At 44.6% G+C, this 24790-nt stretch overlaps 1 protein-coding gene across 2 annotated transcripts in view; it reads left to right on the top strand.

The window, feature by feature from the left end:
• URB2 (URB2 ribosome biogenesis homolog) overlaps window positions 1-24790 on the top strand; it is a 34544-nt gene that overhangs the window by 6638 nt on the left and 3116 nt on the right. Inside the window, exons 4-9 of one of the 2 annotated variants that reach the window (XM_054448006.2) lie at window positions 2041-5371; window positions 10633-10793; window positions 12956-13066; window positions 14641-14883; window positions 18364-18451; window positions 21383-21522. In XM_054448006.2, coding sequence (XP_054303981.1) covers window positions 2041-5371; window positions 10633-10793; window positions 12956-13066; window positions 14641-14883; window positions 18364-18451; window positions 21383-21522 — 4074 coding nt within the window. Of the gene's footprint in view, window positions 1-2040; window positions 5372-10632; window positions 10794-12955; window positions 13067-13405; window positions 13608-14640; window positions 14884-18363; window positions 18452-21382; window positions 21523-24790 lie in introns of those variants that run through there. The other variant, XM_063671293.1, reaches the window with a different exon arrangement.

The following is a 24790-nucleotide window of genomic DNA, read 5'->3' as shown; positions in this document are numbered from 1 at the left end:
ACCCGGGGCCTCCTCAGTTTTTGACTGAAAGTGATTTTGAAGTCTCAGATCAGAAGTGGGAACTTCATTGTCAAAACTGAGTGTGTTTAAATACCATGAGAATAGCTAGGTACAATAAAAACTACTACTAGTGAGCACTTAATGTGTGCCAGGCTCAAAGAAGTTTAACTTTCCTGAAGTCACATGACCAGTTAGTGGCACAGCTGGGATTTGAACCTCACCCTGCCTGAGTGTCAAGCCTGGGCTGTGAAGCCATAACACTGCCTCACCCTCATGAGTGTGCAGGCTGAGAGAAAACCATGGGAGGCTAGTAACGGAGAGGAACGAAGGTTGAGCTTCCTGATGGCACATAGGGCTTAACGGTTCTTGAGATTACGTTCCAAACTGGGTCACTTTACAATAATAAACCAGTGGTCACCAAAGTGGCTTATTTCAAATGATCTTTTGGAATATGGGAAGCAAATCTTGGAATGTCTCCTTGTTTAAAAATTATTATTTTTACTTAATTTTTATTTTTATGTATGCTTCATAATTATATAAAATGTTATTGCTGTGGCATATGTGCATAATTTATAAATTACACTTATTGAGTATAAATGCAGGAAAAATTGATGAGTTGTATAATCAAAAATTTGGAGATCACCGTAATAGTGCATTGACATTTAAGGATTTGTCATCTTTGTTACAGCTTTTCCAGAGTAACTTTAAAAGTCCATGGCCAGCAATTACTTGAATAGAAATAATAATACCTATCTCATTAGGGCACTGATAACTTAGCACCTGGGATAGGTTTGGTTCTCAGATTCCCTAAGGCTGGGAGCAAGTCACTTAACCTGTGACTGAATTATAGAATCTGCCTGGTTCTCATAATTTCTGGTGTTTGTGAATTTTGGAATTTTGAGAGCAGTAGACAATAGATTTGCTATATAATAAGCAGTAGCAACATAACATTTGCTTTTCTTTTTAAAAAATTTTTTTGAGATAGAGTCTCCGTCACCCAGGTTGGCGTGCAGTGGTGTGATCTTGGCTCCCTGGAACCTCTGCCTCCTGGGTTCAAGTGATTCTTGTGCCTCAGCCTCCTGAGTAGCTGGGACTACAGGTGTGCACCACCATGCTCGGCTAATTTTTATATTTTTAGTAGAGATGGTGTTTCACCATGTTGACCAGGCTGGTCTCGAACGCCTGGCCTCAAGTGATCTGCCCCCAACTCAGCCTCCCAAAGTGTTGGGATTACAGGCATGAGCCACCATGCCCAGCTGCTTTCCTTTTTAAAAGAGTGCCTTTTGCTTTGGCTGTTTTTAATAGAAAAAGTATAATTGACTATAAACATGCATTTTTTTTTTCTTTTTTCAGACAGAGTCTTGCTCTGTCACCCAGGCTGGAGTGCAGTGGCTCGATCCCAGCTCACTGCAACCTCTGCCTCCCAGGTTCAAGCAGTTCTCCTGCCTCAGCCTCCCAAGTAGCTGGGATTACAGCTGCCCGCCACCACGCCCGGTTAATTTTTTCATTTTTAGTGGAGTCGGGTTTCACCATGTTGGCCAGGCTGTTCTCAAACTCCTGACCTCAAGTGATCTGCCTACCTCGGCTTCTCAAAGTGCTGGGATTACAGGTGTGAGCCACTGTGCCTGGCCTAGAAACATGTATTTTGGACCACAAGATCATAATTTAAGTGCTACTTTCCCTCTGCCTGGTAACATCTAAGCTCAATTGCAGGTTTACGATCTAAGGGAAAGTGACATTTGGCATTTAAGCCCTTTAAAACCCAGCTTTAAAAAAAGGGACAGCAAATTTACAAAGGCACGGATCCTTTTCTAGATTGGCATTGGTAGAAGATGGACATGTGGAGGAATTGAAACAGGTGCTTTGCCTTATTTTGATGCACTAAGCTTATGTCAGGTTCATTGAAATATGGTAATCTGGGCATTTCTTTCTTACCAAGATGAGGGAAAGGGGTGAGTTTGTTGTTGCTTTTTTAATACTTTCTAGTGTATGTGTGGGTTTAAGGTCAGTAATGAATTTTCTTTCTTTCTTAATGTTCAGATCATAAATGAGAGAGTAGCTGAGTTCTCTGTTTCGGGATCCCAAAGAAACATCTGTGCTGTCCTTCGATGCTGCCAGGGCATCCTGTCGACACCTGCCCTGGCTGTCATCTACACGGCCAAACAGGAACTGATGGTGGCCTTGCTGAGCCAGCTTTGCTGGTTGGCCTGCAGGCAGCCCGAAGGAGCCATGGTAGCCCAGTTGTTTGAGGTCATTCACCTGGCCCTTGGCCATTATCTCTTGATCCTGCAGCAGCAGGTCAACCCAAGACGTGCCTTTGGGGATGTGACTGCTCACCTGCTCCAGCCGTGCCTGGTCCTGAGGCACTTACTCTCCGGGGGCACATGGACACAGGGTGGACAGGGCCAGCTGAGGCAGGTGCTGAGCCGGGACATCAGGAGTCAGATTGAGGCTGTGTTCCGAGGAGGGATTTTTCAGCCTGAGCTGCTGTCATCCTACAAGGAGGAACTCTTGGACCAGCAGCAAGGGGATGTGAAGACGGGAGCCATGAAGAACCTTCTGGCTCCCATGGACACCGTGCTCACCAGGCTGGTCGATGCTGGCTACTGTGCAGCATCCCTTCATACCTCTGTTGTGGCCAACTCAGTGGCCTTGCTGTATAAGCTCTTTCTAGATTCTTACTTCAAGGAGGGAAACCAGCTTCTCTGCTTCCAGGTTCTCCCCAGGCTGTTTGGCTGCTTGAAGATTTCACACCTGCAGGAGGAGCAAAGCAAAGCCCTGTCCACATCAGATTGGACCACAGAGCTTTTGGTTGTGGAACAGCTACTAAACTCAGTGGCCAACAACAATATCTACAACATCGCTGCCGACAGAATTCGGCATGAAGAGGCTCAGTTCCGCTTTTACCGCCATGTGGCTGAGCTGCTGATAAACCATACACAAGCACCGATACCAGCCTGGTTCCGCTGTCTGAAGACTTTGATATCTCTGAATCATTTGATTTTGGAGCCAGACCTGGATGACCTGCTGGCTTCAGCGTGGATCGATGCAGAAGTGACAGAGTTTCGAACCAAAAAAGCCCAGGAGGCGCTTATTCATACTGTCTTCCAGACTTATGCCAAACTCCGACAAGTGCCACGGTTGTTTGAAGAGGTTTTGGGGGTGATCTGTCGTCCAGCTGCTGAGGCACTGAGGCAGCCTGTGCTGGCCTCGGGCCTCTCGACGATACTCTCTGCATGCTTCCTGGAGCTGCCTCCGAGTCAGATCCTGGACACGTGGTCCCTTGTGCTGGAGAAGTTCCAGTCTTTAGTCTTGCCCTATTTGCAGAGTGATGCCGACATGGCCCTGAAGTCACTGTCACTGAGCTCGCTGCTGCACTGCATCATGTTCAACATGAGGAGCCTGGACAGCAGCACGCCCCTGCCCATTGTCAGACGGACACAGTGCATGATGGAGAGGATGCTGAGGGAGCTCGTGCAGCCCCTGCTGGCCCTTCTCCTGGACCCCCCAGGCCCAGAGCCAGAGCTGTGGCTGCAGAAGGTCAGTGACTCTGCACTCCTGCTCTCTTACACTTGGGCCCAGGTGGATGCTATGTTCAGTTTGAACTGTAGCCAGTATCACTCTATGTCTGGGCCCCTTATAGGTGTTGCTCTGGAGATCTCGAACCTCCCTTCGTTGCTCCCAGGTGTAAAAACACAGCATTGGAAGAAGATAGAGAAGTTTACAGCTCAGTTCAGCTCTCTTGGTAGATACTGCTTAGAACAGCTGTACCTGCAGAAAATGAAAAGGACTTTAATGCAAACTAGTTTCCGGTCTGAAGGAGCCATCCAAAGTTTGAGGTGCGATGCTGCCTTTATTATTGGTTCTGGCAGAAAAAGCTTGAATCAGAGAACGACGGCTTCCTGGGATGGCCAAGTCGGGACAGTGAGTGGACTCACATACCCTGTAGCACACTGGCACTTGATTGTGTCAAATCTCACAATTTTAGTATCCTATCTGTGTCCAGATGATGTGGGATACCTGGCCAGTGTCCTGCTGAGAACTTTACCAATGGGCAAAGCCCAGGAAGGCTCAATAGATGAAGAGGCATACATCACACTGGAAAAAATATCCAAAGCCTTTCTTCATAGCCCTCTCTTTCCAGAGATGCAGTCCCTTCATTCTGCTTTCTTAATGTGCGTAACCACAAGTTGCTCCAGCATTCTGTGTTCTGGTGCCCAGCGTGACTCAGGTCTTGTCAGTCAGCAGCTTCCTTGGCTTTTTGAAAAGGACCACATGGTTGTGGGTCATTGGGAAAACAGATTTGCAAAAGCTGGACCCGAAGGTATAGAACCTAGAGGAGAAATTGCCAAGAACTTACTGTCCCTGGTCAAGAGTGACTTCCCTATCCAGCTGGAGGGAGAGCAGTTGGAAAGCATCCTGGGACTTTTGGAAGTGATTTCTGCCTTACAGCTGGACAGCCTCTTGCCACCCTATCATGTGCATTATTTTCTTCTGTTACTGTCCATGGCCGTCAGCAAACTAGGATGCTCTTGTTCCTCCTCACTGGCTCTCAAGTTCTTGACGACTTGCTACCAGCTTCTTGGTTACTTGCAAAGGGGGAAAAGTGCTCGCTCTGTGTTCAAGATCATGTATGGTAGTGATATTTTTGAGATTGTACTGACCTCATTGTTCAGAGCTAGTAGTAGGTTCCTTATTGAGATGGATGATCCCGCTTGGCTGGAATTCCTCCAAGTGATAGGGACATTCTTAGAGGAGCTAATGCAGATGCTCATCCAAATGAAGCTGAGCTTGGTGCTCAATTTTAGAAAAATCACCGCCTTCCTCTCTAGTTCCAAACCATACATGGAGGTAGCTTCAAGCAAACAATTAGAAAATCAGAACCCCCAGGGCAGGCATTTCCTTCTGGTGTCTTTAACCAGGTTGTGCCATGTCCTGGGACCTTTCCTCAAAGAGCAGAAGCTGGGCCAAGAGGCCCCAGCAGCACTGTCTGAGCTGCTGCAGCAGGTTGTGCTGCAGACAGGAGCTGTGCTGCAGCTCTGCTCAGTGCCGGGGGCCCAGGGCTGGCGCCTTCCCTCGGTCCTCATCTCATCCATCAGCACACTCTTGGAAGCCGACCTGGGTCAGCACTGCGGGGATGGAGGGGCCGACATTTCCCAAGGAAGCGACAGGACGCTACTCTCCCACGCTGCCCTCTACCAGGGTGTTTACTCTCAGATACTGTTGGAGTTGCCAGCTCTCGTGGGACATGATCAGTCTTTTCGGGCAGCCTTGCAGTTTTTGACTCTGTTATTTTTGGCCCCAGAACTGCATCCCAAAAAGGACTCCATGTTTACCTCCATGTTTCATTCTGTGAGAAGAGTTCTTGCAGGTAAGATATTTTCTCTTGAGCTAATTCTGTGTTATAGAGGTCTAGTTTCCACTGCTCCCCTTTTTGGAACTGGGAATAAGTGAACACGTGATGTGTTTAAAAGGTACCACATGTGAGGCGGGGTGCGGTGGCTCACGCCTGTAATCCCAGCACTTTGGGAGGCCAAGGTGGGTGGATCACGAGGCCAGGAGATCAAGACCATCCTGGCTAACACGGAGAAACCCCATTTCTAGTAAAAATGCAAAAAATTAGCTGGGCGTGGTGGCAGGCGCCTGTAGTCCCAGCTACTCGGGAGGCTGAGGCAGGAGAATGGCGTGAACCCGGGAGGCAGAGCTTGCGGTGAGCCGAGATTGCGTCACTGCACTCTAGCCTGGGCGAGAGAGTGAGAGTCTGTCTCAAAAAAAAAAAAAAAAAAGTACCACATGTGGACAGTGGGAAGACCTCCCTTCTAGGCCCAGCACCCACGACTTCATGCCCTCTATTTACATTCTAGGCATACATAAGCAATTACCGCTACAACTGTTTCTTTACTTTCTGTGCAAACAGCAGCCTCCTCTGTATGTTACTCTGCACCTCAGTTGCTCAGTTATTTTGGAGGTTGTTCTGTGTACGTTTATAGTTTTGAAATCTGCTCCTCTTCAGCTTTTTAGCCTTTAACTTGTCCTGTCTGCAATGAGATACACAGATACCTGCATCCTTAGTAGGCTCTTACGTATCAGACTTTCAGTGCCATAAATTGACTTCAAAAAGATACGAAAATCTGCCAACTGTAAAAAAGTACTAATCAGAGCCAGGCGTGGCAGCTCACACCAGTAATCCCAGCACTTTGGGAGGCTGAGGGGGCAGATTGCTTGAGTCCAGGCAACATGGCAAAACCCCATCTCTACAAAAAATACAAAAATTGGCCAGGCATGGTGGCATGCGTCTGTAGTCCCAGCTACTCAGGAGGTTGAAGTGGGAGGATCACCTGAGCCCAGGGAGGTTGGTGCTGCAGTGAATCTTGATCCTGCCATTGCACTCCAGGCTGGGTGACACAGTGAGATCCTGTCTCATAAAAAAAATAAATAAATAAAATTAAAAAGTACAAATCAATTTCTTTTTTTTTTTTGAGATGGAGTCTCACTCTGTCTCCCAGGATGGAGTGCAGTGGTACAATCTCAGCTCACTGCAAGCTCCGCTTCCCAGGTTCACACCATTCTCCTGCCTCAGCCTCCCAAGTAACTGGGACTACTGTCACCCACCACCACGCCCGGCTAATTTTTTTGTATTTTTTAGTAAAGACAGGGTTTCACCGTGTTAGCCAGGATGGTCTCGATATCCTGACCTCGTTATCCGCCCACCTCAGCCTCCCAAAGTACTGGGATTACAGGCGTGAGCCACCACGTCCAGCCAAATCACTTAATTTCCAAAGAGCCTCTTACAGTTTCTTGAGGATAGGACTGTGCCTTCCTTAGTTCACCCCTGTCCCCCCACCGTATTAGGGTGCTGCCAGGTGCAGGTGCTCACTGGACCAAGGCTAACCTTCAATGTCATCAAAGTGTTTTAGTCTGAAGGCAGCCTTCCAGGCAGCAAACTAGGACCTCATACACAGCCTCAAAGCAAGAGAGCTCATGTCTTCCTGCACAGAGTCAACCTTTACAGCCCCCTTGATAAAAGGTTAATGGGTTACTATGCAGCCATTAAAAATATAATTATGAAAACTATTATGAAGACAAGGGCTAGAAATATATAGAAAATATTATTAAGCAAAAAAAGTACAGTATGAAATGTTAAATATGCCACAATTACAACGATATAAGATATGCGTGCAGACAAAGGCTAGAAACGCATCCAAAAATTAAAATAATTATTGTATTAACATGCATGTATTAACATGCATTGTATTATTGCATTAACATGTTGTGATTGTTGCTATTTTCTTATTTTGTACCACTTTCATGTTGCATTTTAATAAGAATAAGTCAAAATACTTTTCTATGATTTAATTAAATATGCCATAAGCAGGGGATAGATTATAATGTTTTTGGAGGCCCATTTAGAGTTTGTTGAGGTTTTCCTCTATAGTGAAGGATTAGTAAGATTTGTTACCTTTATTAGGGTATACAAATAAAATACACTTTTACTCCTCCCAAACAAACAGTTAATGGAAGAGATTTCTTCTGTTTCAAGACGGCACACACCACAATTGTGAGGGGTCTTTTCTTTTTTGTTTTGGTGGTAATGAAAGGGCTGGGGTCAGGTCAGTCTTTTGAGGTGATGTTTGGAAGTCAGCCAAATCTGACCCTCGTTAACGTCACGCACACGTTAACTCTGTGTTTCTGGGTGGAGAAGCTGTGACGGGTGGGGCCACGGGCGTGCCTTTCAGTACGTGAGGGTTAAATGGGTTCTCGCAGAAAGTAAAGCCATCTGGTCTGCCTGTGCCAGTGCCAGAACTGAAGTGCCATGGGCCAAATCACGCTGCTGTTGTCTCCCTTTCAGTAACCTGTCTCTGGCTGGATTGTAGATTAACTGAAAGGCTTTGATATTACATTGTTCTGCCTTATTGTGTCAGGGTCTCTTTTAGCGAATGGTGTTCACCTTCTTAGTGGGGGCTAAAATCGAGTCTTTTATTAATCCTAATTACAGTGCTCTAAGTGACTGGCCCAAGAAACAGCAGCTGGTGGTCTGAAGCTCTGCCCTGTGCCCCTTAGTTAAACAGAATATTGTGTCCTCCTTTTCCTCTTCAACCCTGCTGAGTTGAGGCAATCTCTCTTTTTTTTTTGAGACAGAGTCTCATTCTGTCACCTAGGCTGGAGTACAGTGGCGCGGTGTCGGCTCACTGCAACCTCCGCCTCCCGGCTTTGAGCGATTCTCTTGCCTCGGCCTCCTGAGTAGCTGGGATTACAGGCATGCACCACCATGCCCGGCTAATTCCTGTATTTTTAGTAGAGATGGGGTTTTACAGTGTTGGCTAGGCTGGTCTCGAACTCCTGACCTTAAGTGGTCCACCTGCCTCGGCCTCCCAAAGTGCTGGGATTACAGGCATGAGCCACCGTGCCTGGCCAAGTTGAGGCAGTCTTTAAGTCTTAACTATATGTCCCTGGACTTCTGGTACCTTATTTCCCCAGGGACAGAGCCCCTCGGTCACAGCATGGTCAGGGTTGGGCAAGGCCAGCCTGCCACACTGTGCCCTCAGCTCATGGGCCTGGGGTGTTGCTGTGTCCAGGCCTCTTCCACCTGAGCTGTTAGACACTGTTCAGGGAAGTGCCAGAGTTGTGAGTGCTCTGGAAGAAATGCCAAGTGAGGAGTGGCCCAAGGCTTTGGGCAGGGAGAAGGAGTGTGAAGAGGGGCCGTACAGGTGCCCCAGCCATGGAGTTCTCCCTGTGTCCTTAAGGGTGGCTCAGAGGTGGGCTTTTGTAAAGAATGCCTTCTGATAGAACAGAGGACCTGAATTCAGTTACAGAAACCAACACTTCTAAAAATGCTTCTTGGCTGGGAGTAGTGGCTGGCATCTGTAATCCTGCACTTAGGGAGGCTGAGCCAAGAGATCACTTGAGGCCAGGAGTTTGAGACCAACCTGGGCGAAAAAGCAAAACCCCATCTCTACAAAAAGCCGGTGTGGGTAGCATGCACCTGTGGTCCCAGCTACTCTGAAGGCTGAGGCGAGACGACCCCTTGAGCCCAAGAGGTCGAGGCTGCAGTGAGCCATGATTGTGCCACTGCACTCCAGCCTGGGTGATGGAGTGAGACCCTGTCTCCAGAAACATAAAAAAAACAATTAAAATGCTTGTATGTTTGAGGCTGTATCCTGCTCTGGAGATGAGTGAGGTGTTGATTTTGGCCTATGTAATTAAATAAACAGACATTCGCACAAATCACAGGGTAAAGGTGGGGGAGACGCCATAAGGCGAACCAGAGCGATGGGACTCGGTGGAGAGGCCACATACAGGCCACGTGTGAGTGGCCCTTGAAGGGTGGCTAGGGCAGGTGGAAATGGGAGCCTTTCGTGTGAGGGCACTGTGTTGTGAGCTCTGTGGCCTTTTTTATTTGCCAGCCACAGGAGTTGGTGCTGTGATGCCCACTTCACTGATGAGGGAGTTGAGGCTCAGAGAGATCATGGGTCCAGGGTTTTACAGCTTGTGGGAGACTTGGACCTAGGTCTTTACCTCTCTAAAGTCCCCTTTCCCCCAGTGCTGTAAATAGTAAGCAAAGACAGGAAAGCAGGAAGGTATTCTGGCAATGTGGAATAGGCAGATGGGGCTGAAGCGCTGGCTGGAAAGATGACCTGGGGCCAGATGATAAAGGGCCTTGAGTGCCCTGGCTTTGGGCGTTATTGTGAAACCGTGGGCCCAAGGACACTGGGGATGATGGGAAACAGCTGGGTGACTTCCTGACAGTCATCCAGGCCTGAAAAGTGGAGCTCTCTTAGTCTTTCTGACTTTCCCGTCTGTTTAAAATACCACTCTTGCAGCCCTACCTATTTTATAAAGAAACACAAAGAAAATAGAGAAATAAAATACAGTTGACCCTTGAACAACATAGGGGTTAAGGCACCAACCCCCAGCACAGTAAAAAATTCCGTGTATATCCTTCTGATACAATTCTATTAAAAAAATCTTGTGTTACTTTTGACTCTCTAGAAACTAAACTACTGATAGCCTACTGTTGACCAAAGCCTTACTGATAACATAAACAGTCGATTACCATGTATTTTGTGTATGTATTTATGTATTATATTCTTACAATCAAGTAAGCTAGAGAAAAGAAGATGTTATTAAGAAAATAACAAGGAAGGGAAAATGTATTTGCCATTCATTAAGTGAAGTAGATTATCATCAAGGTCTTCACCCTCTTCATCTTCACACTGAGTAGGTTGAGGAGGGGGAAGAGGAGGGATTGGTCTTGCTGTCTCAGGGGTGCCAGAGGCAGAAGAAAACCCATGTATAAGTGGATCCATGCAGTTCAAACATTGTTCAAGGGTCAACGGCACAAAGCAATAATCACTGTCTTCTGTGGTTCGGAGTTTACCTCCTAAGCATGGCTGTCGTCTTCTTTGTTTGTGTGTGTACACACATTGCACAGGTGCAGCTGTGTATATGAGAGCGTGGCATCACAGTAAATACGTGTACCTGCTTTTTCCACCAGTGCTTGTATCACCATGCCCCTAACTTGGTGATTTTTTATGGCGGCCACAGCTGTGCGCAGTTTCATCCTGTGGCTATTTGGTAGTTTATTTCACCTGTCTGTCACATCTTAATAGTTTTGGTTTCTTTCCCACACAGATCCTGAAATTCCTGTTCAGGTCACTCAGGATATTGAGCCTCAGTTGGGAGCCCTGTTCACCCAAATGTTAGAGGTTGGGACGACAGAGGACTTGAGGCTGGTGATGCAGTGTATTCTCCAGGGACTGGATGTCAGTAACATGTGGAAAGCAGATGTGCAGGTGGGTGGCCTCTCCCTCCTTGTGTGGCAGGCTCAGAAACCACATCGGCTCAAAAGGGAAAACTGATTTGAGATGTGGTGTCACCCTTAAAACTAAACAAATTCTAACTGGTAGAGACTCTAGGCAAAGGGGGAGGCTGTGAGAGGGAGCCCTGGCCTGTGGGACAGCCCAGGCTGCGGCGTAGGGAGGCCTTAGTTTTCAAATGGGAAGTTTTTCAAATTACAAGTGTGTTGTCTTATTACGTCAAATACTAAGTGTTACACATTCACAAAACTGATACATAAAAAAGTTAAATTCTGCTCATTCTTTGCTGAAGACCTCTCACACCATACTTCTTGCAACATGTGGCCTGATTGGGCCATACTGCCCTCATGCCAGCATTTGAGAAGCACCTAGGTTAGCCTGCCCCCTTCAGTTCTGACAGAAGTCACTAATACAGCCTGCATGGTGTTGCATTTGCTGAGTGCCTTTGCACAGAGCTCACATGCTGGGATTTGTTTCTCTGAATGCCTGTGGGCACTGGACTGGTCAGACGTCTCTTACGCAAGGAAGAAGGCCACAGGCCACAGAGCCAATGGTTGGTGGGGCGGAGAGTCCAGCCAAGGTCTCTGGTCTAGGCATATTCTGCCTCATGAATGGCTTATTGACTCCTGGTCATATACAGCACACTGATATTGGGTACTGATTTGGGCAGGAGAGGAAACAAACCCAAATTTCTGTTTGGACCAGTTGGTTAGGAGACTTCCCGGAGGAAGTGAGACTCCAGCCGTGCACTGAAGAATGCGGGGGACTTGGTTAGGGAGCAGAGGTGAGGGGAAGGGAGGCGTGCACCGTGCAGGCAGCGTGTTGGGCTGCCAGGAGCAGGGGATGTGCAAGAGTGAGAAGATGGACAGGGAGAAGTGGTGCCAGGGGGCAGGCCCTGGTGGGGAGATAGCCTGTAGGTGGGCAGCAGAGTGGGAGTAGAGATGGGGCTTTGGGGTGTGCCTAGTCAGAGGGAGCAGGGAAGGGAAGAGAGTGAAAGGCAGAAGCCAGGACTTTGGCTAGGGTTATGGGGGGGGCTGCACAGCATTCGGGGAGAAAAGGATGGTGTGAGGCTGAAGTAGAAACTCACTGACAGTGTGAAATGCCTGGCACTGGGTCTGTTTGTTCATATAGGCACCCCGTAAAGGTAGGGCTCTGCCCATGTCTCATGGTTTAAAACCTTATTTTTCAAAGGGGAAGTTTTTCAAATTACAAATGTGTGGTCTTATTATGTAAAATACTAAGTATTACATATTCACAATACTGATATGTATAAAAGTTAAATTCTGGCCGGGTGCGGTGGCTCACGCCTGTAATCCCAGCACTTTGGGAGGCCGAGGTGGGTGGATTATATGAGGTCAGGAGTTCGAAGCCACCTGGCCAACATAGTGAAACCCCGTCCCTGCTAAAAATACAAAAATTAGCTGGGCGTGGTGGTGGGTGCCTGTAATCCCAGCCACTTGGGAGGCTGAGGCAGGAGAATCGCTTGAGCCCAGGAGGTGGAGGTTGCAGTGAGCAGAGATCATGCCATTGCACTCCAAGCCTGGGTGACAGAGCGAGACTCAGTCTAAAAAAAAAAAAAAGTTAAATTCTGCTCATTCTTTGCTTAAGACCTCTCCCACCATATATTTTGAAACATGTGACCCGATTGGGCCATACTGCCCTCATGTCAGCATGTAGCACCCGTGACCACAGCACCTTATCCGATTGTTTTCACATTTTCCTCCAGCCGCTCCTATCTGTAAGCATGCATCGTTGCTCAGTGAAGTAACAGCCAGTGTCCTCTGCGTGGACGGAGCCTTGACAACACAGGCTCTCCATAATTAGGTCACAGTGTGTGACCCTTGTGCAGTTCACTGTCCTGGCCCCTTTACGTGCTTGATTTAGTGAAATGCTGCTGAAAGACCCTGACTTTGCCCCAGCTCTGCTCATCTTCTTTACTTCCTTCCTGTCTGCATGCTGACGTGAAGGGTGTCCCTCCCAGGACTTAACCCCCAGCAGGCCTTGTCCACCTCCCCTGACACCAGGGGTCTCAATCCACTCCAACGCCGAAGCCCCAGGGAGCAGGCTTCTTCCCCAGGCAGAGTTCTTAAGAAAGAACACGCTCTCTCTGCTGCTAAGTTTTTTCTCTTTTGCCCCAGGCTGTTGTGTCAGCTGTTACATTGCTGAGGCTGCTACTGAACTGCCCACTCAGTGGAGAGAAAGCAAGTCTGTTGTGGCGTGCGTGTCCCCAGATAGTCACGGCTTTAACAGTGAGTACCCTCTGGAGATGTGTCCTCCAGCTCCTCCCCTCCCTCTTCCTGTAAAGACAGAAGTCAGCCTTTTGGGGTCTGCTGTCCTGTTGCTTTATGCAGAACGTGTGTGTGGGCTGCTTCCTAAGGGCGGCGGTGAGCAGGATGCTGAGCTTGTGTGTCCTGCCTGAACACATTGGTATCAACGGTTGGAGCAGTGGAAGGGAGGTGGTATCAAGGAACATTTAGTAGCATTGGGAAGCATCAGACAGGCAGAAAAAAGAGGGATGTAGTGATAAAGGGAGGCTATCGTGGAGGCCTGCTTAATTTTTAAAATTTTATGTTTTATTATTTTTTTAGAAATGGAGTCTCACTGTGTGGTCCAGGCTAAGGTGAAGTGGCTATTTGCAGTTGCAAACATAGTGTTCTGCAGCCTCAAACTCCTGGCCTCAAGTGATCTTTCTGCCTCAGCCTCTCAAGTCACCAGGATTATAGGTGCATGCCACTGCAGCCAGCTTGTAGATGCCTATTTAATCAGATGATAAAAGAAGGAATTCTGGGGCTTTCTTTGTCTCCACAAGATGTTGTGGTTAGTTTAATGCACTCATTTATTTGTAGGAGTTGTGTGTGTGTGTGTGTGTGTGTGTCTGTGTGTTTAAGGCCTATGATACAGTGAGAATAAAATGCTTTATAGGATGGGATAATAATGTTGCAGATAGGAGTTTATTTTGTTAACAATCTTACTCAAGTGTTAAAATTTGTGTCCAGTTGTTGCTAGGCTGTTTGTTTCACTAGAACAGTCTGGTTCAGATTGGGACTGCCTCCTGCCCTCTAAAAACCCCGACCTGGGTATTCTTACACTTAGGTGCGAAGGAGCAGTATCTATTTTACCATCATCCTCTGCCCTAATTCTAGCTGTTGCTACCTGAGACAATTGCCCTGGGTTAGCACGTTCCTGGGGCAAAAGGGTCTAAAAAACAGACTTAATATTCTCTCTTGTTTCCAATTTGGCTGCTTTGTCATTTTCCTGAGCATTCGTGTTGGTGGATGGCAGGGGTCATCGTCACCGAGTATGTGGGGTGAGCATCAGGAAAGGCACGTGGGCTGTATAGGGAGGCGACCCACGCTGACGGGCGGGGACAGTGTTGATGATGTGTGTAGTAGGCCCTCACTGATAAGAACACCAGGCTAGAATCCACTTATGTCCACCCAAAGGGTGTAGCAGGGGTCCGCACAGCCAGAATACCCAGCAGAACAGTGAGCATTGTGAGAGACAGTACCCAGAAGGCCTCACCAGGGCTGCTGTGTATCTGAGAAGGAGGGTCACAGGTGAGCTGTCCCAGGTTAGTTAGGTAAGACTTTGAGCTATCCTTCCTCTTGGGTCTGTTCTCTTTATTTTCTATATCATTAATTGAATATCTTTCACTAGAGTTGATTTGTAAGAAGTTTAGCAAATAGTATTTAACTGCCCACTGACCACATCAATTCATTTTGGAGCACAGACATTTCTACCTCAGTCACTCAGTGCTGCAGTGTTTGTGTTATTTCCTTGGGGAATTACTTTCATTTTTCCTCTATCTCATCTTGCCCTTTAGCTCCTAAACCAAGAAGCTTGTCAGGAGCAGCCTGTGTCCCTCACGGTGGTCGGGCCTGTCTTAGACGTCCTGGCTGCACTGCTGCGGCAGGGGGAGGAGGCCATTAGCAACCCCCACCACGTCAGCCTGGCCTTCAGCATCCTTCTCACTGTCCCTTTGGACCATCTGAAGCCACCGGAGTATGGAAGCATCTTCCCGAGGCTGCACAACGTGCTCTTCTCAATCCTGCAGTGTCACCCTAAGGTGAGAAGGAGGGTGGGAGCGGCAGGCAGCTTTTCCTCTGCGAGCAGGGTACTTGAAGTCTATAGAAAAGTGGCAGCAAAACTTTACTGTTGCAGGATAATAATACAAATAATGATTGGCTAGGCAAACTTTCTCTTCCAATAAATTTCAGAGCCAAGTGGTTTCTCAAGCATAAAAATGCTAGACCTTCATACTGGGCTTTGCGAGCGAGTTTTTCTTCATTGGATCTGGTGTTATGAATAGTGTTTGTATACTACAAGTTGAACACTTCTAATCCAAAATGCTCCAAAACTCGAAACTTCTAGAGTGCTGACATCATGCTACAAGTGGAAAATCCCACTCCTGACCTCATGTGACTGGTCGCAGTCAAAACACAGTCAAAACTTTGTTTCATGCACAAAATTATTTAAAATTATTGTATAAAATTACCTTCAGCTGTGTGTATAAACATATAAAGTGAAACATGAATGAACTTTTAAATTATATTTAGATGGGTCCCATCTCCAGGATATCTCATTATATATATGCAAATATTCCAAAATCTGAAATCTGAAACACTTCTGGTCCCAAAGCTTTAGGATAAGGCATACGTAATCTATACTATTTAAGGAAGCTCATTAGAAATTACTCTGTTTTGCTCACCATGTATTTAAATAAGCCACCCACTTGCATAGATCTCTTGCTGGGCTTATAATTCAAATGGATATAGGGAGTGAGGCATTCTGAGTTCCAGTTTTATAGTATGCTCTTTTTTAAGTTAAACTGAAACTAGGGATAAATGTCCCACAGGAGAAATACAATCCAGCTAACATTTATTGAACATTTGATATGTTCCACCCCTATAGCAAGCCTGCAAAGGGGACAGTAATCCCATTTTATTGATGAATAAACTGAGGCTCAGTGCCACCAAATAATTTGACCAATGTCACTTAGCTGAGTCTAAACCTTAGACTCAAGACTTGTTATCTTTGACGAGTGTTCTTTTCATGGTGCCACCACTGTGTGTGTGGCTGACTGTATGTGTAGGAACTCACAGATATGACAGTTAATACATCGCTTAATGACAGATACATGTTCTGAGAAATGTGTCGTTAGGCATTTTTGTTGTGCAAACACCATAGATCGTATAATACTTTCACAAACCCAGATGGTACAGCGTACTGCACACCTAGGCTATGGGGTATATCTAGGCTAGAAACCTACAAACCTATACAGCACGTGACTCTACTGAATCCTGTAGACAGTTGTAACACAATGGTAAGTATTTGTGCATTTAAACAGAGAAAAGTTCCATTAAAAATACAATTTTATAATCTTATAGGACCACTGTTGTTTATACAGTATGCCTTTGACCAGAGTACTGTTTTGTAGTGCATGGCTGTGTATCATGTATTCATGCACATTCAGATATTTTTAAGTGTTTTGATATCCTAAGGATAGAGATCTGCCAGCAATGCAGTTTTTAAGAAAAGTATTCTCTGGTAAGCTAAACACTCATGACATTGGTTCTAACTCTAAAGCCTTCCCCCATTAACAATTGCCTTTGGCCCTATTTATCTTGTCAGCATCTTTGTTTTAAAATCTCTCTGCTGGTGTTAGATTTGTATGTGACTGTACAATATAAATGCAATGCAGATAAATTACAAACTGAAATTACAGGTGCAGGATTTCATGAAGTTGATGAAAGTAATACTAGAAAGCAGCTTGATTCTTCTGCAAAACCATTAGCAAATGACCATTTAGTGGAATTAGATCATTTAACGAATGGAGAAAATTGACAAGGATAATGACATGGTATTATAGTAAAGAATGATGTGAATTAATCATAGCTCACTCTCATCTGTTGGGGTTGTGTAGGGAATCTGATGGATGATCACAGCATCAACAGTGTGCATGGTAGGCCCACATTGATGTAAACACGCAGCCAGAATCCTCTTAGGTGCATCTAAAGGGTATAGTAAGAAGTCAGCACAGCCAGCATACCCAGCAGAATGATCAGCAGCTAGTGCTGTTCCAAGCACTTTACATGGCTTAGCTTGTTCAATCCTCATCATAACCTGTCATCCTCATTTTGCAGATGAGGAAACTGAGGTGCACACATACAAAGAAAAGCTAGATGATTTGTTCAAGATCATAAGGAGCCAGAGTGTGAACCCAGATAGTTCCAAAAGGATTTGTGTGCTTTTCATCAGTATGATAGCAAAGGATTAAGAGAGGGTCCTTGGGGAACGGATGAAATGCAGGAATACTTTTGCAAAAATGACTTCTTTCTGAATATGCTGCAAAAAGTCAGTAATTTGACATGAAGAATGTGGTATTATGCTATCAAAAATTTTGTTGGACAGATTATGCCAAAGAGAATAATCCCAACACTTGACTTACTCTTGTTCACTCTCACACGTGGTGCAGCACTGTCCAGCAGTGGTCAGCAGTGGTGAGTGTGTGCTGTGTCTCCATCGTCCAGCATGGTAACCACTGGCCACAGCTGTCTTGACCACTTGAAATGTGGTCAGTATGACTAGGAACTGAATATTTAATTTTATTTAATTCTAATTAATTTAAATATAAGTAGTCATATGTGGCTGGTGGTGCTCTGCTGGACAGTGTGTGGTTGTGATTCAGACCTAAAGATGATTGAGTATAAAAGAGGCATGTTTTGTCATCAAAATCTCATTTTCTTTCTTTTCTTTTTTTTTTTGAGATGGAGTCTCACTCTGTCGCCCAGGCTGGAGTGCAGTGGTGCGATCTCAGCTCACTGTAACCTCTGTCTCCTGGGTTCAAGCAATTTTTGTGCCTTGGCCTCCCGAGTAGGTGGAATTACAGGCACCCGGCACCATGCCTGGCTAAGTTTTGTATTTTTAGTAGAAACAGGGTTTTACCATGTTGGCCAGGCTGGTCTCCAACTCCTGACCTCAGATGATCCGCCTGCCTAGGCCTCCCAAAGTGCTGGGATTATAGGTGGGAGCTGCTGTGCCCGGCTGAAATCTCATTTTTCGAGATGAAGTTTTCAAGCAGACCTTTTCACCACTATTAATTGAGAGGTTTTGGTCCCCATTTTAAGTGCATTTGCTTTAACGTAATCTTTTTTTTTTGTACCAATGATACTTGAATATATTAATTAGTATTGTTCCTATTATTGTTTATTTCTACCCATTTCCAGAATGGATTAGCACCAGCTTAGAGTAAAAGGTACAGACTCAGCAAATTCCAAACCAGGATTGCCTCATAGACCTCCTGAAGTTACGCAGTGTGGGTTCTCTACCCTAGATAGTTAAAACAAGGGTCAAAGAGTCTAATACAAGATGGGTGAGCAGTGACACCAGCATGTCCAGGCGAAAGGATGTGGCTACCCCTGGGCACACACAGCTGGTTTGAGTGTCCCGATAGACAAGGCTAATGAAATAAGTATGAGCTCCTTTAAAGTAGAAAAACGTAAATAATCATGTATGTACTTTTACATTCTGTTATCTGTCATTACAGGTAATGGTGAAAGCCATCCCTTCTTTCTTGAACTCTTTCAATAGATTGGTGTTTTCAGTTATGCGTGAAGGGCGGCAGAAGGACAAAGGTAATTTGGAGTAACATCAGATACAGTTTCAAATGTATTTATCATGAGGTGTGGCTGCTGGCCACATATGTTACTGAAAATAAAACTACTCAGTTGTGTTTAAATAAGAGAAATGATATCAAATGGATACTCAAAATGTATATATTTTTAAATTTCAAATGGTCACATTTTATCTTATCCAAAACAGTGGATGAATCAGGCATCTCCTTATTGAAATAGTTCCTTTTCTGGGAAAAAAAAAAAATCAGATTTAGGAAATGTTTACTGAGCATGTATATCATATAAAGGGGATATAAAAATGACTTACAACCCCATTCCTGCCCTTAAGGAGCTTATAGTTCAGTAGGGAGATGAAAAGGAACAGGCAGGTATAGAGCAATCTCATTTTATAAAAGGGATAAGGTCCTGTCACTCACTGTTCCAGCCTCACCTTGGCAAGGGTGTGTTTGTTTACTAGGGAAACACTTAACTGCCATATGGCAATAGCATATATTATGTGTACAATTCATTTTTCAGCTTTGAAGTTGATTCTTGTTGAATTTCTAATTTGAGGGAGACTTTCATTATTTTAAAAATTGCTGGCCGGGTGCGGTGGCTCATGGCTGTAATCCCAGCACTTTGGGAGGCTGAGGCGGATGGATTACCTGAGGTCAGGAGTTCAAGCCCAGCCTGGCCAACATGGTGCCCTGTCTCTAATAAAAATACAAAAATTAGCCGGGCGTGATGGTGGACTCCTGTAATCCAAGCTACTCGGGAGGCTGAGGCAGGAGAATTGCTTGAGCCCGGGAGGCGGAGGTTGCAGTGAGCTGAGATCGCGCCATTGCACTCCAGCCTGGGCGATAGAGCAAGACTCTGTCTCCAAAAAAAAATAAAAAACAAAAAAAAATTGCATGAATTTCGATTTTATATTGCAGTATTTTGAAATTGCATAGCGTGTATCAGCCCTGTACTGTCTGATGTGCTAAGCGGTAGGTCAGGGTGTCAGCTCAGATGCTCTGGGACCATAACTCAACTCAGGGTGTCAGAGAAGACCCTGTGACCGTAGTTCTGGGCCGACTGGAAATACAGGAGTGGTGCTCAGCTTCTCTCCCACCATTGTGGTTCAGTTTTGTAGACCTAAGCAATAGCCCTTTAACCAGACATCTTTTGAGGAAAGGAAAAGGGCATTGTTAACACTAGGCTTCAATTCCTCTGCCTGGTTTTGGGATCAGTCAGTGGCACAGTTAGATATTTCGCTTCTTCCTGTATCTGGTGCAGAGCATGTCAGCTTAATATTGTGAATCAATTTAGGAGCAGCCTTAGTAAACAAGTTTCCCCTCCCATGCCAGCCTCAGCCAGTTGGTGGTGGCTGCCTACAGTTCTGTGTCAAGGCCTCTCCCATCATGTCTGAGCTCAGCAGGGAGGAATCCCTGTTCTTGTAGTCATGTCTGCCTGGACGGAAGGCCGGGGCCTTGCTCAGCAGTGGTGGAGCACAGCCTGGTCACACTGCCACAGGCACGTCCTTTGTCATGTATTTGAGGAAGCACAGGAGCACATCACACTTCTGGGGCTCTGTGCTGTGTTCATGTAAATGTAGCTTCATCATCTTATCTGCTAAGACCTGGTTCTCAGACATATTCATGGCTTAACTGAGTAGAGTTTTAACTACTGTCTCTTTTATTGGTATCTAATATGCACTTTCTAATGAGCATGCATTAAATTGGTGGCCGAAATAACAAATGCTATGTATTCATGTTGTAAATAGCATGTATATGGTGAACAGTCTGAAAAGAGAAGAAACAGTCGATGTTAGATATTAAAGCATATTACTAAAGTATATTGTCTGTTGAAATGCTACATGAATGTTAACAGTTGACATAATTTCATACAATTACATTGATCCAGAAAAATTACATCTATAAAAGATGTCTGTATGCTTATTCATGGTCTTCAAAAAACGTATGCCTTCTAAAAATCAAATTTATTGAGTTATATACAATGTATGCATAACAAATTGCTTCTGTTTAAAGTATGCAATTTAATGGGTTTTATGTATATATGAAGCCATCCCCACAATCAAAATATAGAATATTTTCTATCATCCTTAAAAGATTCCTCTTGCTTCTTTGCAGTTTTTTCTCCACTCTGGTCCCAGTCCCAGTAACCCATCTGCTTTTTGTCCTTATGGATTTGTTTGTGTTTTCTGGAGTTTTATAAAAACATGCCTACCATTGTGCTGAATGACAGCAGGGAAGGTGCTCTGGTGTGTGCTGGAACTTCCCCATGGGCTGTAACTCAAGCTGTGGGGACACTCATGCAATTAGGATTCTTGGGAGGAGTTTGTTAAGAGGCCCTGGACGGTCCTGACACCATATGGTAGGAAAAGAACTAGGAATCAGAAGTAAATCTAAGAAGACAGTAGAATGTCTGCTAATGATAATTGAGTCCTATGTCTGTCCACCTATAAAAGGCACATACACAATTTCTGAAATGTAAGGAGGCAAAGACGTAATTTAGGGTATCTCATTTTTTAAATCATATGTTGTTGGTAAATGATTTTCTCCACTTAAGATAATTTTCAATTTGTTTTCCATTTTATGCCTTTCTTACAGAACTCCATCTTGTTTGTTTTTTTTTTTTTTTTTTTTTTTTTTTTTTTTTTTTTTAGTAATCCCAGATTTCATCCTAAAAATCTTGATTACTTTTCTGGTTAGACTCTTAAAAACACCCGAGCACTCTTGAGTTTTTAAAGTGTCCTTCCCTTTGTTGTGTAGATAACTGTTTGGACATATCTGTTCTCCCTTATTCTGTCTGCAAAATAAGCCAATTAAAGAGTCTGGGAAAACATGTAACACTTGAGATAATTTTCACCCGTATTAAAAGTCTAACATAGAAGAGTTAAAATGTGCTGTTTTTAAACTAATTGGTTGGGAAACACTTTGCTGTCTGTAGGAAGCACAGATGACCTGCCAACGGTCCTAAAGTGTGCACGCCTGGTTGAAAGGATGTACAGCCATATCGCCGCACGAGCTGAGGAGTTCACTGTGTTTTCCCCATTTATGGTGGCCCAGTACGTGTTGGAGGTACAGAAGGTAAAATTGGGTTCAATGTCTTTCACCACGTGCTGTGTTTATGGTCCTTAAGCAGGGTTTCTCAACCAAAATGGCAAGTGGTGTTGTGGATCTGACAGTTCTCTGTTGCTGTGTGCAAGTTTTAGACAGGGTTTTGCTCTCTCACTCAGGCTGGAGTGCATTAGTGCGATGATAACACACTATAGCCTCAAACTCCTGGGCTCAAATGATCTTCCTGCCTCAGCCTCCCAAGTAGCTAGGACTACAGGCATGTACTACTCCATCCAGCTAATTTTTAAATTTTTGTAGAGATGGGGGTCTCCCTGTGTTGTGCAGGCTGGTCTCAAACTCCTGGCCTCAGGCCTTCCTTTCTCCTCAGCCTCCCCAGTCTCTGGAATCCTGTTTATTTCAAGGTGTTTAGCAGCATTCCTACAGGTTTATTGTAAGGACCAAATGAAATGACATACAGAGGGCTCAGTGGTGCCTTCTACACAGAAAATGCTCAATTATCTGTCTTGCTGCAGCACAAACTTTGGGGTTTATTTTGGTTAGTTTTTGAGTAATATGAAAGGAGAGGAAATGTTACTCAGGTCCAAGAACAGGAGCTCTCATAGGACCAGGCTTAATGGAGACTAGAAAGAGGAGTTCTAGACTTCAGGGTTCTGGGATCCCCTCAGCTGCAAGAATTCATGTATCTTTACTCTGGGAGTGTGTCATTCATGTGACTCAGCTGCTGTCAGACACTCAAAGTAGATGACAAGGTGGAGATACAGGTAGTTGTTCAGATAGACAGATAGATTAAGAAAAAACATGTTTGTCCAAATTAATCTGACTTTTTGATTCAGTGTTCTGGATAATTCATTATTCAACAGTTATCTTTTTTTTTTTTTGAGATGGAGTTTTGCTCTTTCTCCCAGGCCGGAGTGAAGTGGCGTGATCTCAGCTCGCTGCAACCTCTGCCCCCTGGGTTCAAGCGATTCTTCTGCCTCAGCCTCCTGAGTAGCTAGGATTATAGGTGCCCGCCACCACACCCAGCTAATTTTTGTATTTTTAGTAGAGACAGGGTCTTGCCATGTTGGCCAGGCTGGTCTCGAACTCCTGACCTCAGGTGATCCACCTGCCTTGGCCTCCCAAAGTGCCAGGATTACAGGTGTGAGCCACTGCGCCCAGCCATTCAACAGTTATCTTACTTTGGAATGTCATTGTGCTATTTTCAAAATTCCACAGATTCCTGTGTGACCCATAGTAAGTTTACTACAGAACTTTGTAAATCTAGGCTGTATAAATCTTGGTTTAAATTGACTGTCATAGGCTTGAGCAAAGTGCGGTGTATTCTTCTGACTGTCTTCTTCTGTATGTATAGATATACATTTATATTGTGTTCAATCTCTCTGTAAAATACCCATTTCCCCTTTGTAAATCTTGTAAGAACAATAGTAAAATCACAAGTAAGCTTGTTAGGGTAGAGGTGTCAGCATTTGTCCAAGGAGGCTGGGTTGAATGGGCTTCCTTAGAAAACCTGGAGCTGCATCACTTTTCATCCCTGCTCCTGTTTTAGATACATCTAGAACTACTAATACATCTAGAACACCTGGTAAGAGCTGCGGATCTTGAGAACACCCCTTCACGTTGTCCTTTGACCAAGATGTGGGCTTGTAGTTTGGTTTCATTGCAGTTATTTGGCCTTTTTATGGAATCTTAATATTTCCCAAGCACACCAGTCATTAACATGTAAGCTTTTGACGAAAGAAAAGCTGGCATTATTTTCTGTCTTACTGAATAATAAAATGAGACATAGTAATATCACTTCACTAAGGGCCAAGAAGAGAAGCAGTAATTTGAACCTTCAGTCGCTAATTATTATTCTGAAATTTACTTTATGAAAAGTCTCTGGCTTCCTGGCCTCATTATTCATGTCTAATTTATGCTCATTAGTTATATTTTATTTTTAATGTTGAAAGCCAAAGGCTTTGGGAATTAGCTAGGGCCATAGCCTCCCAGAATCCACTGGCACCACAGTCCATGTTTTATCTTTCATTTTGTTTTTAAATTCAGTAATGAAGAAAATATTCCATATGCATTAGCGGCTTCTGCTGAGAGAGCCATAAATCTTTCTAGACCAGCATGTTTAAGTTTAATTAAATACCAGATCTAATGCTAAATAGATCTCCTTTGCATTTTCCTTGTACTTCTGCAGAGTTGAGTATTGCTGGTGGAACCTGTCAGTAGTCAGGGAAGACGACCTGGTGAGATGTGTCAGTCAGGAGAAGGGGCAGCTCCAGAGGCCTGCTTGTCTTCTTTCCTCCAAGCAGTAATGAGTCCCCATGGAAACATGCAGGGAAATTATGGTTACTTTCATCTCTTTTTTTACCTGTAGACCAAATTTACAATGTCCCTCTACAGATGCTCCTGGACTTAGGATGGGGCTGTGTCCCGATAAAGCCATAGTATATTCAAAATATCATTAGTTGAAATGCATTCAGTACTTGATAAACCTGTTGTAAAAGTGAAAAAATCGTAAGTTGAACCATCGTTAAGTCCACATGTTCCTTGACTTAATAATGCAGTTATATCTGGATAAATCCGTTGTTAATTCAAAAAATGTTAAGTCGAAAAGTGTTAAGTTGAACCATCTTAAGTCAGGAACCATCTGTATGGTGATAGCTTAGAATAAATAGTTTGTGCTGCTCATCTTATCTAAGGTTTTTAAAAGCTACTTAGTGATGTTTTCATTTGTTGGCCAGTAATCTTAGTGTTGTAGAAATTGACTTTTTTCTTGTTTTATAAATAAGTTATCTGAAACCTAAAGATTTAAAGTGGTTGTGTTGTCTAAAACCTACTGGCCTTCCTTAGTACCCCCAGAGCTCTTTGCTAGAGGCTGTCTAGCTGTGTTTTCACTACTGAGAAACTGCGTAAACAGTTCAGAGCATGGGCTCTGGGCTCAGACTGCCTAGGTTCAAGTCTCAGTGCTGCCAGTTATTAGCTATGTGACTTTGGGGAGGTCACTGAACCTCATTTTTTGCCTTTGGAAGTGGAATTATTTATTTAGTAAGTGATAATTAAATGAATGAACAAGTATGAATAAGTAGTCCACTTACAAAGCCCTCACCCTGCCAGTATGATCAAGGACTTTGTTTGTGTTTTTGTCTGTTTTTTGTTTTGTTTTGTTTTTTCTTTCCCTCCCAATTACCTTGCTGTAAAATTCACAGACAAGCCATTCTATCTTCGGTCCTTGAGTGTTGCTATCATCTATAAAATGGTAAAATTTAAGATGATCACTTGTCAGAAA

Source organism: Pongo pygmaeus, chromosome 1 (assembly GCF_028885625.2).
Source record: "Pongo pygmaeus isolate AG05252 chromosome 1, NHGRI_mPonPyg2-v2.0_pri, whole genome shotgun sequence".
Classification (NCBI taxonomy): domain Eukaryota; kingdom Metazoa; phylum Chordata; class Mammalia; order Primates; family Hominidae; genus Pongo; species Pongo pygmaeus.
Note: the sequence above shows the minus strand (reverse complement) of the source record. Positions and strands in the feature narration are given on the sequence as shown.